Source organism: Rhea americana, unplaced genomic scaffold, assembly GCF_003343005.1.
Source record: "Rhea americana isolate MKP2758 unplaced genomic scaffold, rheAme1 scaffold_109, whole genome shotgun sequence".
NCBI classification, from domain to species: Eukaryota; Metazoa; Chordata; class Aves; order Rheiformes; family Rheidae; genus Rhea; species Rhea americana.
Genome location: NW_028185139.1, coordinates 524,063 through 537,559, shown reverse-complemented (window position 1 = coordinate 537,559; position 13,497 = coordinate 524,063). Strand labels below are relative to the sequence as shown.

Sequence of the window (13,497 nt, the reverse complement as noted above, 5' to 3'; positions counted from 1 at the left end):
GCCGCCTTCTCCCGCCGGCTCTCGCCCTCCTCCGCGCCGCTGTACTCGATCTCGCCCTCCTCGGCGGCGGCGCTGGGCTTCAGCCGCTTGGCCTGGCTCTCGTAGGCGCCGTCCTCCTCCTCCTCCTCCTCCTCCTCCTCGTACCGCTCCCCGGACGACGGCGACGACATTGCCGCGGAGGGGAGAGGGGCGCGCGCACAGCGGCGAGGACACCGGCGAGGGCGGGCGGGCGCGAGGCGCGGCGGCGGGCGCGAAGGATGCTCTGCGCTCCGTTCCCCCCGCGGCACATACACACACACACGCACCGGGAATCGCTCCCGCCCCCCCGCCGCCGCCATTGGCTCGGGGACGGGGAGGGGGCGAGGAGCGCCTGGCTACTGGCGGGCCGGCACGCCCGTCGGGCGCCGCGGCCGCTGCGATTGGCCGAGAAGGAATGCGCGTCACGGGGACGGCCGGGCTCCCTGGGCGCCGCCCCCTCCCTCCTCCCTCGCTCTTTGATGTCTGGGGCGGGGGAGACGGGAAGGCGCGAGGCGCGGCGGGGGGGGGGGCGGCGCGCGGGAGCGCGCACCTGGGGCCGTCGCGAGGCGGCAGCGCGACCCAACGGCCGGCGGCGCGCGCCCGCCCGCCCCAACGGTCACTGCCTTCCCCCAAGGCCCCCAGGCGCCAACGGTCCCGGCCCCAACCGCCCTCCGCGGCGGCCGCGCCGCCCGCGCCCCGGCCGCCTTTGTCCGCTGCCCCCGCCCAGCGGCCGGAGCGCCCGGGCTGCGGCCTGCCCGCGCAGGCAGCGATGGCGCCTGCCGCCGCACCGCTGGTGTCCCCTCCCCAACTCGCGGCTCTCTGGCCCTTCCTCAGGGACAGCAGCGAGCTGCAGCCTGTGAGTTCACCACAGCCACCGCAGAGCCCCCAGAGAGCGGCGAGACGGGAATGGAGGCAGCTCCTGAACCGCTTCTCACACAGATATCTCAGCTTCAGCCCTAGCGCTCACCCCGCAGCCCATAAAAAAATATGCTAGGGTGCTTGTTCGCACGGGCTAACATGGTCCTGCAATCACTTCCTCAGGTGAGAAACAATACTGCACTAAACGCCCAGCACAGCACAGCTCTGAGAGCGTGTGTAACAGCTTGGACACCCAGCTCCATCCCCCTCGGCTCTGCTACTGGCGTTGGTGCTGCCTTTTCATTGCTGCCAGCGCACGCCTTGGAGACTGCCCCGCGCTGCCTACAGATCCAYGTCCTGCAGGCAGCGTAAACCCCTGCTGAGCCTGCTCAGGCGTCCTTCTTCACTTACATGCTGGCCATGGTGGCTTTGCGCTTCGAGCTTGTCTATAGTGCCCATCTTCCTTGGGGACAGGCACAGAAGGAAAGCTTTCTGCCTTCGAAGCGCGGCTGTCAGTGCTTTCTGGCCGAATTAGATGATGCCTGTATGGCTGCCAAACCCAGGTGGATGCAGAGTGGAGCCCTGTCGAAAGTAGGTCAATGGAGAGCGGGAATAGGGTTATGCAAGTAATTGATTTTTCAGTTTGACAGTCAAATAAGAGAGAGGGAAGTAATTCAGAAGACAGCCAAAATAAGTATTAWTCTTTCCTTATATTCTTGTTTTGGTGAGGAGAAAAAATAAACTTGTATCAAACAAAACATGTTTGATTTTAAATGATGCTTGTAAGCTAGAAAGGAAAATAAATGGTTTGCTGCTTAAATGTTTTCTGTTATCCTGGAACCCACTGGTAAAGCCACTCATCCAAGAAGCAGGAGGCCCGGGATCAGTTTCCTTCTCTGGCTGATGTGATTYGAATCTGCATCACTTGGGTAGCTGTTCTAACCATCAGACTTTGGGGCAGTTCATCACTTCAATAAACTATTTGTACTTTGCATTGCATTTAAGACAAAAATACACGGTTGCTTTCTATTTCACTTGCAGCTGTTTCACAACACCCTAGCCCTAAAGCTTGAGAAATAAGGCTGAAGGATAACCCATAGCTGGGAGCTTTTGAACTGTTGGAGCTGTTCTGGTTTGCATAAATGATTCAGCGTTCATTTGCAGAGTATCTACCAAGCATCCAGTTTGCAAAGTGTCCTGAACATCAGTTTGAATAGTCTCTCTCTTTTTTTTCTYAGCGAATTAGTCCACACAGATTAAAATAACTCCAGAAGCAAAAATTGAACCCATTTTGAAACCTGGCAGTTGTGTTATTCTGCTAGCACCCTCAGTTGAGATCTGCTCACTATCTGGGGCTATGAGTTTGGTGAATGTTGAAGCCAACATGTACAGTGTAGGCAGCACTAAGTCTTTGGCAGTTTTATGAACGTAATTGTTTCTAATTAATCATTTGTTTTTTTCAGAAGAAACAACTTGACTCAAATTCTTGTTTCAGAATGAACACACATGCATTTTTGGAGAAGATTTTATGTGCCAAACATTTTYTCATCTCTAAAAGGAAGTTCATAGACCTGTATAAACTTTGACAAGTGGAGTTGGTAAGGGTGTTCTTTTTAACAATGTACATGTAAACAAATAAATGTTGAAGAATAGGCGTACAGACTTATCTACAAACACATACATCTGATTTAACTTGTGYTTCTTCTTGTTTTTCTTTCTTGTGTTTCTCTCTCAGTATTTCTTTTACTTGTACCTATTTTTCACTTTTAACAAAAATTCATTATCTCTGAGAATATGCAGTCGACACAGCTAAAGCTCTAAATCTATCTGTTCTAGGCTCAGGTAGTCAATGAGGAACATGGSTTATATGGTGACATTAAACTTCCTTTTCTTGGCATTTCACTTCTTTATAAATACACARCATATATTAATCTACAGACATTTCTGCTGTGGACATAGATGCTTACTTGCCATATGAAGTTTCTAATAAATCAGTTATGTGTGCTAGAGCTGTGGGATGTTAGCAGACATTCATACCTTACAATCGCAAAAAATAACATCCYGAGAAATCACAGAACATACTACAGTCAGAAAAAAAGGCATTGAAATATTGCAGCAATTAGGTTTTTCTTCTCCTCAACGTGCACTTATTATTATTTTTTTGAAAATGAAGAAATGACTTACTGTTTGACTAAATTCATATTTATGGAGTATTCAAGCTACCACAAGAAAGAAACAGAAAAGTTTAAGCATGCTTCTGTGCAGCATAGGTCATTTGTTGACAGACCTTCCTCTGCTGACTAATGTGGTATTTAATTACTCCACAGTGGAGATTTTAAGTTATTTTCTCATATTTAAGTAGCAAGATTGAGGCTTCTGCACTAAGCTACTGTCTTGTTCATTATGAGCAGACTTGGAGTAGTCATTCTTCCTGTTTGTACTTCATACATATGAATGGTGGGAGGGATATGGAAATATATCGCAGTTATGTAAGTTTGAAACAGAGCATCTGACTCAGCAGAAGGATTTCACTGTTATGTTGCTTGTCAGACCTGTTTCTTTTGTATAAAAGAGAGAGCACTGAAAGGCACTAACACTGCCCCAAATAGTTATTTTAATACAATTTTTATTAACCTGAGCTGATGAAAAAAATTATGGTTTCAGTCCACTACCCTCCAATAAGAAAGGCAATTAATATTACTTACTTAACACTGTGCAGTCAAGTGCAACCACATAATTACATAAAGAAGAAAACATCCCCAAACTCTGTAGAAGTTTAAAACCACGTAATTACACTCAGTTATGGGAGTTCATGTTGTTACCTGTTCAATTTCCTCTCCTCTACTGTTCCTGYGCTGCTTTGTGTTTCTTACATTCCTAACTGTAATTTATACTACATTAAGCTATTAGCTCAATGTAGCAAGGAATGCTTCTTACCATGCTTCCATTTTACACTTTCAGTGCTAAGAACAGTRCACCAGGGTACCATAGGAACACAAGTAACAGCCAGAAGAAAAATGGGAAAATAATTTTATCATCTGGTTGAAAGTAAAAMTAATTAGCATGCATTAATGATGACATTAATAGTGGGACGTAACAAGAAGGTGTTACCCAAGAATTGTCTATGTATGACTTTCAAATGTGACCTGAAACCAATCTTTTAGCAGTCACACGAACTTGTGCAAAGTTTGGAGTGGGTCCTCCTGGTAAACATATCTTGGTCACTCATGTAACTGTAAATTGCTGTTGATGGTGAGGGAGGTTCCCCTACTGAGGGTTTTTATTCTGTAACTCTTCTTGTTCAGGCAGAAGTTAGCTGATTTGACCAAATAATGCCTGAAGGATGAGGTCTTGACTTAGAGGAGTGGGTGACAGCTCCTGGGAAGATTTGCATTGCAGAAGTTTGCATGGTAAAGGCTTAAGGCCTCCCTTCCAATAGCTCTGATTAGTGTGGCTTTCTTCTCTTTAATCATTTCAACCYATCTTCCTTGCCAAAAAGTCAGCAGCTCACCAAGAGTCAGTAGAGTTGCTGAGTTACATCACTGAAAGACAAGCATATAGCATGCATATTGGGTGTAAGGTCTGCCATCTAGCAATGTAAAGGAAGATTAGCAGTGGTGTTCATTATCTACAGCTGTTGCACGAATATGCAGGCTTTTGTTCCTTTTGGGAGGATTTGATCTTAACAGTTTAAGAAATTCATGCTCTGGAGTAACTGTTCCCCCTGGAAGTCACCACTACCTCAGCAGCAGAGGGGTAGTGAGACCACCATCATGCCTGGACAGACTGGACTGAGCCATAGGCTGGAAAGTTTTTCTTGGTTCTTATTTTTGCTTATTTTGATTTGGGTTTATTCATACTATCCCCTGTGCTGGACAGTACTTGCTGCTGCTTGCAGAGTTCTCTCTTTTCAATACACCACCGATTTGTAGACTCCCTAAATTTGAGTACCCATCCAAAGACATCTGAAGCCAAAAAACAGAAGTACTGAGCATGCACCAAAATAGTTCTTGCCAAAAGAAACTATGGCTGCTGGAAGTGTTCGACACAGGCTCGAGTTCCTAACTCAAGGTGAGGCGCACACTTAGGTTGATAAACAGGTCAAATCTACCCTGACCAGAAATGACAAAAAATTATTGCCTTACCCAGCAGAATTGCCAAGGCTTGCACTATTACCAGCTCTTTCAAAATGATCACAGATACTGTGATATTTGTTGTTTTTTAAAGCATCAGATTCTAGAGTCTGATTGTTAGAGGAGCTTTACTTTTGTTCGTGAAAAAAAAGAAATTTTTAACTCCTTTGATTGCAACTGAAAAACACGATCTTTAAATGATTCCGTGCCAGGGGACAACCCACTCTCTCAGTCATTTCAAATACATGATGCACAAAATCTCATAGTTTATAAGCTCGTCTGCACATACGAAGTATGCTCACAGAAATGAAAAACTATGAAGTTGCTTTCTTCTCACACCTATRTAATACTAGGCAAGTCACCTAAACGGGTTGCTCAGAATTCATTTTCAGAACTGAATGTACAGTGCAAAATAAAATTGCATTGTCTGTGGAATCAGGTCTTAGACATTTTAAATGGTCCCCTGAAAAGTATTAAGGGTTAYTCTGCTCAAAAACTGTTTATGTATCCATTCTCTACCTCTGAAGAAGACTACCACACCTGCTCATCTCACACGACAGTGACGCACTTCCCTACGGTAGTGAAAAATACTCAGAAGAAAACAAATCATTCTTTTACCAGCGGAAGAGTTGAAGATTGCGCACTGAACACGGCCTAGGTTCGCTTTGTGAGTGGGAGGAAAACAGTGAGCACTTGCTTGCTCACTGGGCACAGCCTAGCTAATGCACCAAATGATGCTGAAGTCACATGATAAAATTAATAAGTGATTGTAAAATTAAAGTCCTTATCACTACAAGTTATGCAGAAGGGGGCAAAGTGAGCCTACATTTGCAGCTTTCATCCTGACATTTTCTATTTTGCATGTTTTTGGCTTTCTACATGTGATTTTTTCTTTGTAATGTAGACATGCCTGTGTTTTTCCTGGGTTAAAATGGTAAAAAGGCAAACTGATGGGTCACCCTGTGGTCTTGTTCAGACATGTACACCAGCAAAATAAACCACGATACTTGCCTGACAGGTCTCCGATCCTTGCGCTAGTGGAGTCTCAGCAGGACAAAAGTCCCAATGTCACAGCTCTCACTCAAGGATGGTTTTTGGCTTTATTGTTTGTTTTGTTACCAGAAATTCTTTCTTGCATGAATGCTGTAACATATCTGTCTAGTCTGTCTCTGATTAACATGTCCTTTCTCTGCATAAATATTAGACACCCATTAGTTCTCCAAGACACTGTGAGGTCACTTTCACATCCCCATCTGTGGCTGCTTTTGCTTCTTCTGTGCTGTTTCATAAAATAACTGCAGTTCTGAAATTTATTCTCTTTGCTTGCAGGTTACTGATCTGTTTGCAAGCCCAGAGKAGACAGATGACTCCAGTGTTATATAGATGTGCCAGACAGAGGTACCTCATTCGTGCCACAAAGGAGCCATCCTGTACCCTCTCTCGGCAGTAAGGGCTAACTTAGTTCTCTGAGGCTCTACAGCAGGTAAAMTGAGCAGCAGAGGCACAGCTGCCTGCTGTCCTAGAAAACTGTCTTTCTCATGCCTAGACTCAGTTTTGCAGCTGCTGTACACAAACCTGGTCCTATTAAATCAAGGGTTTTGAAGTGCACCTGCGGTTTGCTTGCATGCACGTTGGCTGTACCCCAAATATAATGAGGTCTTCCGAAAGAAACACAGGCAGACACCCCCCCCCATCCTGCCTGGCCCAGGAAATGCAGACACAGACTAACACAGCCACTCCGGGCAAGAGGTTTTGGCTACCTGTTATTATAACGCACTTAGGGTCTGCTTGCACAAAAACAATTCTGCTTCTCCCACTGACAAAGCAGACAGCATTCCTGCCATGTGTAGGCACAGATAGTGCCTTTAGTCAGCTCTGACACTTGCTTACAAGTTGAACTGTCATCTGTGAGCAAAATTATCTGGACACCAGGACTGTCCTTTCTCTCTTTATTAAAATAGCTGTTCCATTCTAAAGACAAAAGATTTTGGAAGCATTTCTGGTGATGAGTGTTGCATCCCCCAAGAAGGAATGAGTCATAATTCTAGATTTAAATTTGGCAACAGTTCTCAAAAATGAGCAGTGATCAGTTTGTGGAACAGGGGTTGTTCCCAAGAATCAGCATTTGATAAGCTCCTATGAAGCAGATTTACCAGAAAGGATACACATTTCTAAAATAGACATTGAATTGCTGTTCTGTGGTTTGTATCTTGCCCTTTGATAGTGAACACTTGGGGCATGAGACTCAGTGTCTAAGTGAGAGCATGTCTGAGAGCCAGGTGCTTTCCCACAAATTACTTTATTTTTAATCTTGGTCTCCTTTATCTCTTTCCGTCCAGGTTGGAACAGCACCACAGAACTATTTTGCGTGCTGTGGTGGGAATGCAAATTGGCAATGGATTTTCTACTAAATGGTAAGAGAGGACCTGTCTGTAGGGTAAGACAGGGTGCACTGCAGAGAATTCTCCACCCAGGCACTGGGCTGAGACATTGCATCCTCAGAGCACCAACAAACATCTTGCAGACATGCTTGCCTGGACTCCCAAAGCAGTTTAATGGACACTGTACAGCATAAGTACATCCTCTGTGTGTTGTTAAGTTCAAAGCCATTCTGCTTACCAGTATTACTATGCTGTGTATGGTACATGAGGATCACTGGTATTGACTATGATTTAAATGTCATCCCCACCCATTTTTACCCATCACAAAGAGTTTTCTGCTACTTAGAGCCACACAAGACATTTTGGGCCATTTCAGCTTGTTAGCTGCAATAGCCTTGGTGTAAATCCTTTGTGATTTCCTCATAGTGTAACAATTCTCACTTTCCCAGGCTCTCCAAGCAAGGCACTAACAGAAAGATTTTGAATGCAGCCAAAGGGGCGAGTTCCCAAATACTGCTTCTATTGCTTTGATTTCTAAAAGACAAAAAAGAAAGGAAAAAAAAAAAGAAAATAAAAACATTTACCCTCTTTCACTTTGCCTCAATTGACAATGTCTAAACCTTTGTCAATTAAATGGGTGCTGCTGCTTAAAGCCAAAGATGACAACATTGTAGTGGGGGTGGAGGAATGAAGCACTCAGTGAATGCATGGCACATACCTAAATGCAGTCAGCCTCCTATTACACAATCTGCAATGCTGTTTACTGCATGAGCGGCTACACAGCTGCTCCTTGGGCTGGCACGCTCTCCCTGCCTGGGGAAATGCTCTCTGTACAGACGAAGTCTGTGGTGCCTCCTTGCTGACTGTAAGAGCTCCAGCGACTTGGCTGGGAAGTTGCACTTGATGAAGCATGTCCTTAGTGTGTTCTTGATACACTTTCTTGGGTGACACGCTTCATCCTTTCACACTCAGCTTCACAGAACCATTCATGCGTTGTCCAGATAAGCCACACATTTAGAYGGACTATCTACCATACAGTGCTGTAAGATAACTCATTTTTCAGGTATTTATGAGCAAACTTTCAAGGATCTTTCCTCTTACCATGGTGCCTGTGCTAAAGAGGAGTTGCTGCTGAGAAGAATTTCGTAATTATGCAAGCAACAGTACTTATCTAGAACAAACTAGTTCTCCATTAGAGGAAGTCTTTGTGGCCTTCCTTGAGCTTTTTGCTAACACCTGCATCTGTCATATGTGCTGCTTCTCCAAGCTTTGAATGTAATCAGGCTTCCTAAAGTACATGTGTTCTGAACATCTTATTAGAAATGTCAAAAATAATTCACTTAAAAATTACTCCAAAATTATCATACAGAGAAATCCAGTTTTCCAGAAATAACCTCATAAGTGAGTCTTTAGACCAGTACTGCCCATCCTATGCATCAAATGTCATGAATTAGCTCTCTCCTGCTCCCTCCAGAACATGGTTTAAAAAGTCATTGTTTGCGGTTAAATARGACAGTCTGAATTATTTTGTTTGTGTTGAGATAACTTGATACTGTATATTATACTTGGATCGTGTTTTTAATTGTGTTTTAACTTCCCATGAGGGCTACAGACTTCCTGTTTAAGGAAAGCCAAGATTCTTCCACAATCACCTGACATGTTTTTAGGCTAAAGAAACGTTTTTTATTCTGCTGTAATTGTAGGAGTTGTCCATAGCAAATACAGAACTGCTATCCAGGTGGTATGTTTCAAGGATAGGTGATCATACATAGAATCAGGCAACATATTGGTTTGATTGCGAAATCTTGTCTTCATATGCCTTTCGGTTTTACTTTTTGTTCTTTAGAGCTTCTTGACAGAAAAATACTTCWTTTTTTTTTTTTGCCTTTTCTTTTAGGATTTTGCATYTTAAATATTGTTTCAATGGGAGTGCTTGGGATTTCTTCCTCATGACAGTTTTAAGACCTTGATATGCCACAATCCATTAGGGTTAAAAATGCAGCAAATTCTCTGATACGACTGCAGAAACCTTATCCCAAGAGCTTTATGTAAAGGCAACAGGAGATTATCAGATAGAGAAACTGAAGAATCACAAGTTTAATACAGAACAAATGCTTAAGAACTGAACCGTGCACAATTGGATTGTTGCAAATTAAAAGTCTGGCAAATTGTAAAAAGTAAATAAATAAAAATATGACCCCATGCGCCAGGCACGCGGGGGCTCCCCCTGCCTCCCCAGGCCTCCCATGAGAGGGCTCATGGCGTGAGACAGCACGTGAATCTGGTCATCAGAGCACTCCTGRGCTCCTGTTTCACTGCCAAATCAGCATCACCCTGGGCTTTCCAGGACACTGCTGCATGTAAAAGTCACCTGGCTTTAGGGGTACCAGTATCACTAGATACAAGCCTCACACAGACACACATAGGCCCCCGCTGGGCTTGCACTGCTCCAGCTGCTTTCAGGAAAGCAGCACACCTCAGCAGCAAAAGTGCACAGGCACAAAGCTTGCGCATATGCTGTGCCTCAATCTGTGTGCGCACATATATYTGAATGTACACATGTGTGAAATACGGTCTTATCCTCTGCTACCTACAAGCCTGGCAATAAATTCTCAGCACATACTTTTCACATTCGAAGGCCCAGTTTTGTCCTGTGGTTTCATCAAACATCCTCCCTCCCTGCATCTTTGTATGTTGCTGTTACTCAAACAGGAACTGCTTGTGTTTGCAGCCTGTTAGCATATCATGCAGTTCTTTTATCTCCCTTTGGCATCTCCCTGCCAGCTGCCAATGCAGCCACGTACATGTCCGACAGCAAGTTTTCTAGGACGGTGCAGGGTTTACGCTAAGCTGCAAAAATTTTTCCCTACTTGCTTGCTCCCTCCTTTCATCCTAACATCTCCAGCCTCTTCTCTGAGCCCTTTGCTATGTCCTCATCCCCTTTTTATGCTCTCTCCCTGCAAAACCAAACAGCTACTCATTGCTGCTGCTGGTCCCTACTTAGGCCACCCCCAGTAAGTCACAGATCTGCAGCTATTCAGTGCCGCTGCTGCTGCTTCTCRAGGCAGGAGAGCGACCTTCCCCGTCAGGGGCTCCTTCGTGGCGACACAGCGACATTACCGTGGGGCTTACCCCTCTCCTGGGAAACGCACCTGCACCCTACCTCTTACAGGCAGGCCTGCAGCCAGCAGCGCTGCTGTTTAAAATGGCACCCAGGGATGGTCTGTGCCTTGAGAACTGATCGCAGGTGGCAGAGGAGTTAACACGTGCCAGCTGTTGGGACGCTCTGAAAGGCTGTTTTGTCTCCAGCGAGACCCTCCTCCAGCCTCTCCAGCRCTGTTTGTCTACGGAGCATTCACTYCGCCGGGGCCTTTGCCGGGGAAAGAAACGTTGAGTGATACAGGGCTGTTTTCCTTGTCACATACYTGCTTCACCTGCTTAGCTGCTTTCGAAGCTCCTGCGAGACCTCCCCGCTCCCYTCCCCCTTCCTTTGCAGGGCYCTCAGTGCCGWAAACTGGCCTCAGCRTGACCGGTCCCATTTTCTACCAGACATTAATAGCAGGAGCGGAAAATGAATCCAAATCTTCACCCCCATCCGAAACCTCAGCCGCAAGGCCGCCCTACCGCTCTGTCTGCTGCTTTTATTTTTGAACCTGCAACACATTTAGACCTGCAACACATCCTCTGTAAAGGTTAAATTCAAAATGAGCTGTACAAAGGGAAATCTGTCTCAGCGTGTGCACTCAGACTCCCCAGCCCCTTCTCAGTCAAAATGGAGGTGTCTCCGGTTCAAGGCAGCCGACACAGCAGCAAGCTGCAGGAGCTGAAAGCTATTATTTTAGCTCCCGAGGAAAGCAATTACTATAGCAACCAGCACATCCAAATGGCTCTTTGGCTGTTACCGAGATACAAACAACTTGCACACAGAGGCACATCTGAAACRTGCTGCGCTAAGAGCGTTCTCGGGTAGCTGTGTTTTTTGAAGAGCTTTAGAAAACACGTGTAACYGGCTCCTGATAAACGACCGCCAGCGTAACAGCAAGCAACTGCTCCATGCCAGGTCTTAAAATAACCTAATCAATGGCACAGTATCATCTGCCCCTGAAGAGACGAAGCACAAACCAGCGCCAGCTCCATTTTAGGCTGCCGTGCTCAGGAGCACCCAGCAGAGCCGAAGACGCRTTCGATAAGCAGACAAAAAATTTGGGGGGGGACACGACGCGTCTCCCCTTCTGTTCYGCCTGCGGATGCAGACTCTCCGCAGGCTTGAGCAGCTTCAGTGCTGGCTCAGCCCCTCAGGCTTACACAGAGTTTTTCAGCGAAAAGGGATTTAATTACAGCCTTGTAACGCTGCAGGGCATAACAAGTGACGGTCTGAAAAAATAAATTTGTCTCCTCTTCTGTGTCTGTGCAGCAACCAGCCCCAACGGACTCCACCTCCAACCACAGCGTCTGAGCACATTACTGTTGAGTCACTGAATCACCAAATAAATAAGCCTCTTGGGCAACAGCAGACTGTAGTCACTGGCCATTGCTTAACACGAGCGTTTGGAGTGTTTCTGTCAGGCTTTATATCAAAATACCACTGACACATCTTGCTCATCGCTGGGTTCTCCACGCCAAGCAGCACCTCTTCACGATGCTGAGACAAACGGCTCAGGTGCCCTAAAGAGAATTTTGTCATGATGGSAGCAACCTGGCCTGGGAAGATTGTCCCGAGATTTCCCCACAGGGCAGGAATAAATATTTCCCTTCTCAGGGACGGTGACTGGTGTTGACTGCACGCTCCTGTTCAGCTACGTGATGCAGCTCCGCTGAAAATGACGGTTTGGGGTCTGATAACTCAGAACAGTGTCTRATCCTGTAAGAAGTGAACACAACACGTTCCTCTACAGACCTGAGCTGCTTAAGACTTTTTTTTTTCCGTCAACCAAAACCGCAAGTTTCGCTCTGGGTCCAGAACAAGTTGAAAATCCCAACTGGGTCGAAATCAAAGACAGAAGGAAGGAAGGAAGTGTATTGATGTAATTTTTTACAGAAGTGCCTGGAGACCGACCATAAAAGGATCTTGTGGTAGCAGGTACTGTGCAATGCAGAATAAGAAACAGCTTTTGCCCCCCAGAGCTTCCAATCTTAGACTAGGCAGACAAGGGGAACCTCTAATAGGATGARAAATGGTGTCTCAGAGAGACACGCATCAGTGCGATCTAAAATAAAGTTATATGTCAGTCAGATGCAGCAGACTTGGTGCATTCAGCAAAGCGCTTAAGTGAAGGCTGAGTTCTGAACATGTGAAAAAGCCCAGTAAAACCATCACGTTACTGCAGCGCAGGCCGGCATATCCCCCCACAGGCATGTCCGCCTTCAGACGGAGGCGGGTTTAAGCTGAGATCTTGCAGAAGTCAGCACACTGACAGCTTTAAGAYAGGCCTTCAAGGCCATAAATATACAGAAGGACGGGTAATTCGCCTCAGCAAGCCTGTGCCTGGCAGAAAGGTGATGGGTTTGCTGTACACAAGGTAGATTTTGATAACGGTGGGTAACAGTGCTGCCTAAATAAACACGAAAAGAGCGTGAATGCTGTTAGTAACGACATTACCCATCCTGGTAAGCTCAGCTTGACCGTCTTCCTCTATTTTAACTTCCTTCTAGCCGTAGCGCCACCACTTCTCTCTGTACAAGATCTCCATGAGACGTTTTGTTGGAAAGTCATACAGAAAACTACACTGGTTCAAATCTAGCCTTGATTCATGCCTCTAAGATGCAAAACTGGTACAAAAACTTGGGTCAGAAACATCAAATCTTTTGGCAAGCTACATCTTTACGCCACAGCTAAGGAGCAAGCTTATGGTTTGAGCTTGAAAATCCTTTTTTTGGGTTAACCTTAGCCTTTCAAACACAGTCACTTTATTTTGGATTAAAGAAAAACATCTCAAATCATAAAAATAAAGTAACCATAAGAAAATAGCACCGGTGTGCGTAAAACCTGATGCCTTCTTTCTACCTTGCAAAATGGCACTAGCCCTGCAGACATCTAGAATTTCCAAGCAGCTGAATCCAAGGAAATAAATTCTCCTCTAACTTTTCGCATAAGTTTATCTTCTGAG

At 45.6% G+C, this 13,497-nt stretch overlaps 1 protein-coding gene across 1 annotated transcript in view; it reads right to left on the bottom strand.

Annotated features, from left to right (window-relative positions):
- HNRNPLL (heterogeneous nuclear ribonucleoprotein L like) overlaps positions 1-310 on the bottom strand; it is a 29,818-nt gene extending 29,508 nt beyond the window's left edge. Inside the window, exon 1 of the mRNA XM_085311118.1 lies at positions 3-310. Within this exon, the coding sequence (XP_085167244.1) occupies positions 3-170 (168 nt within the window). The 5' untranslated portion in view covers positions 171-310. The remainder of the gene's footprint in view (positions 1-2) is intronic.
- Positions 311-13,497: the final 13,187 nt, after the last annotated feature.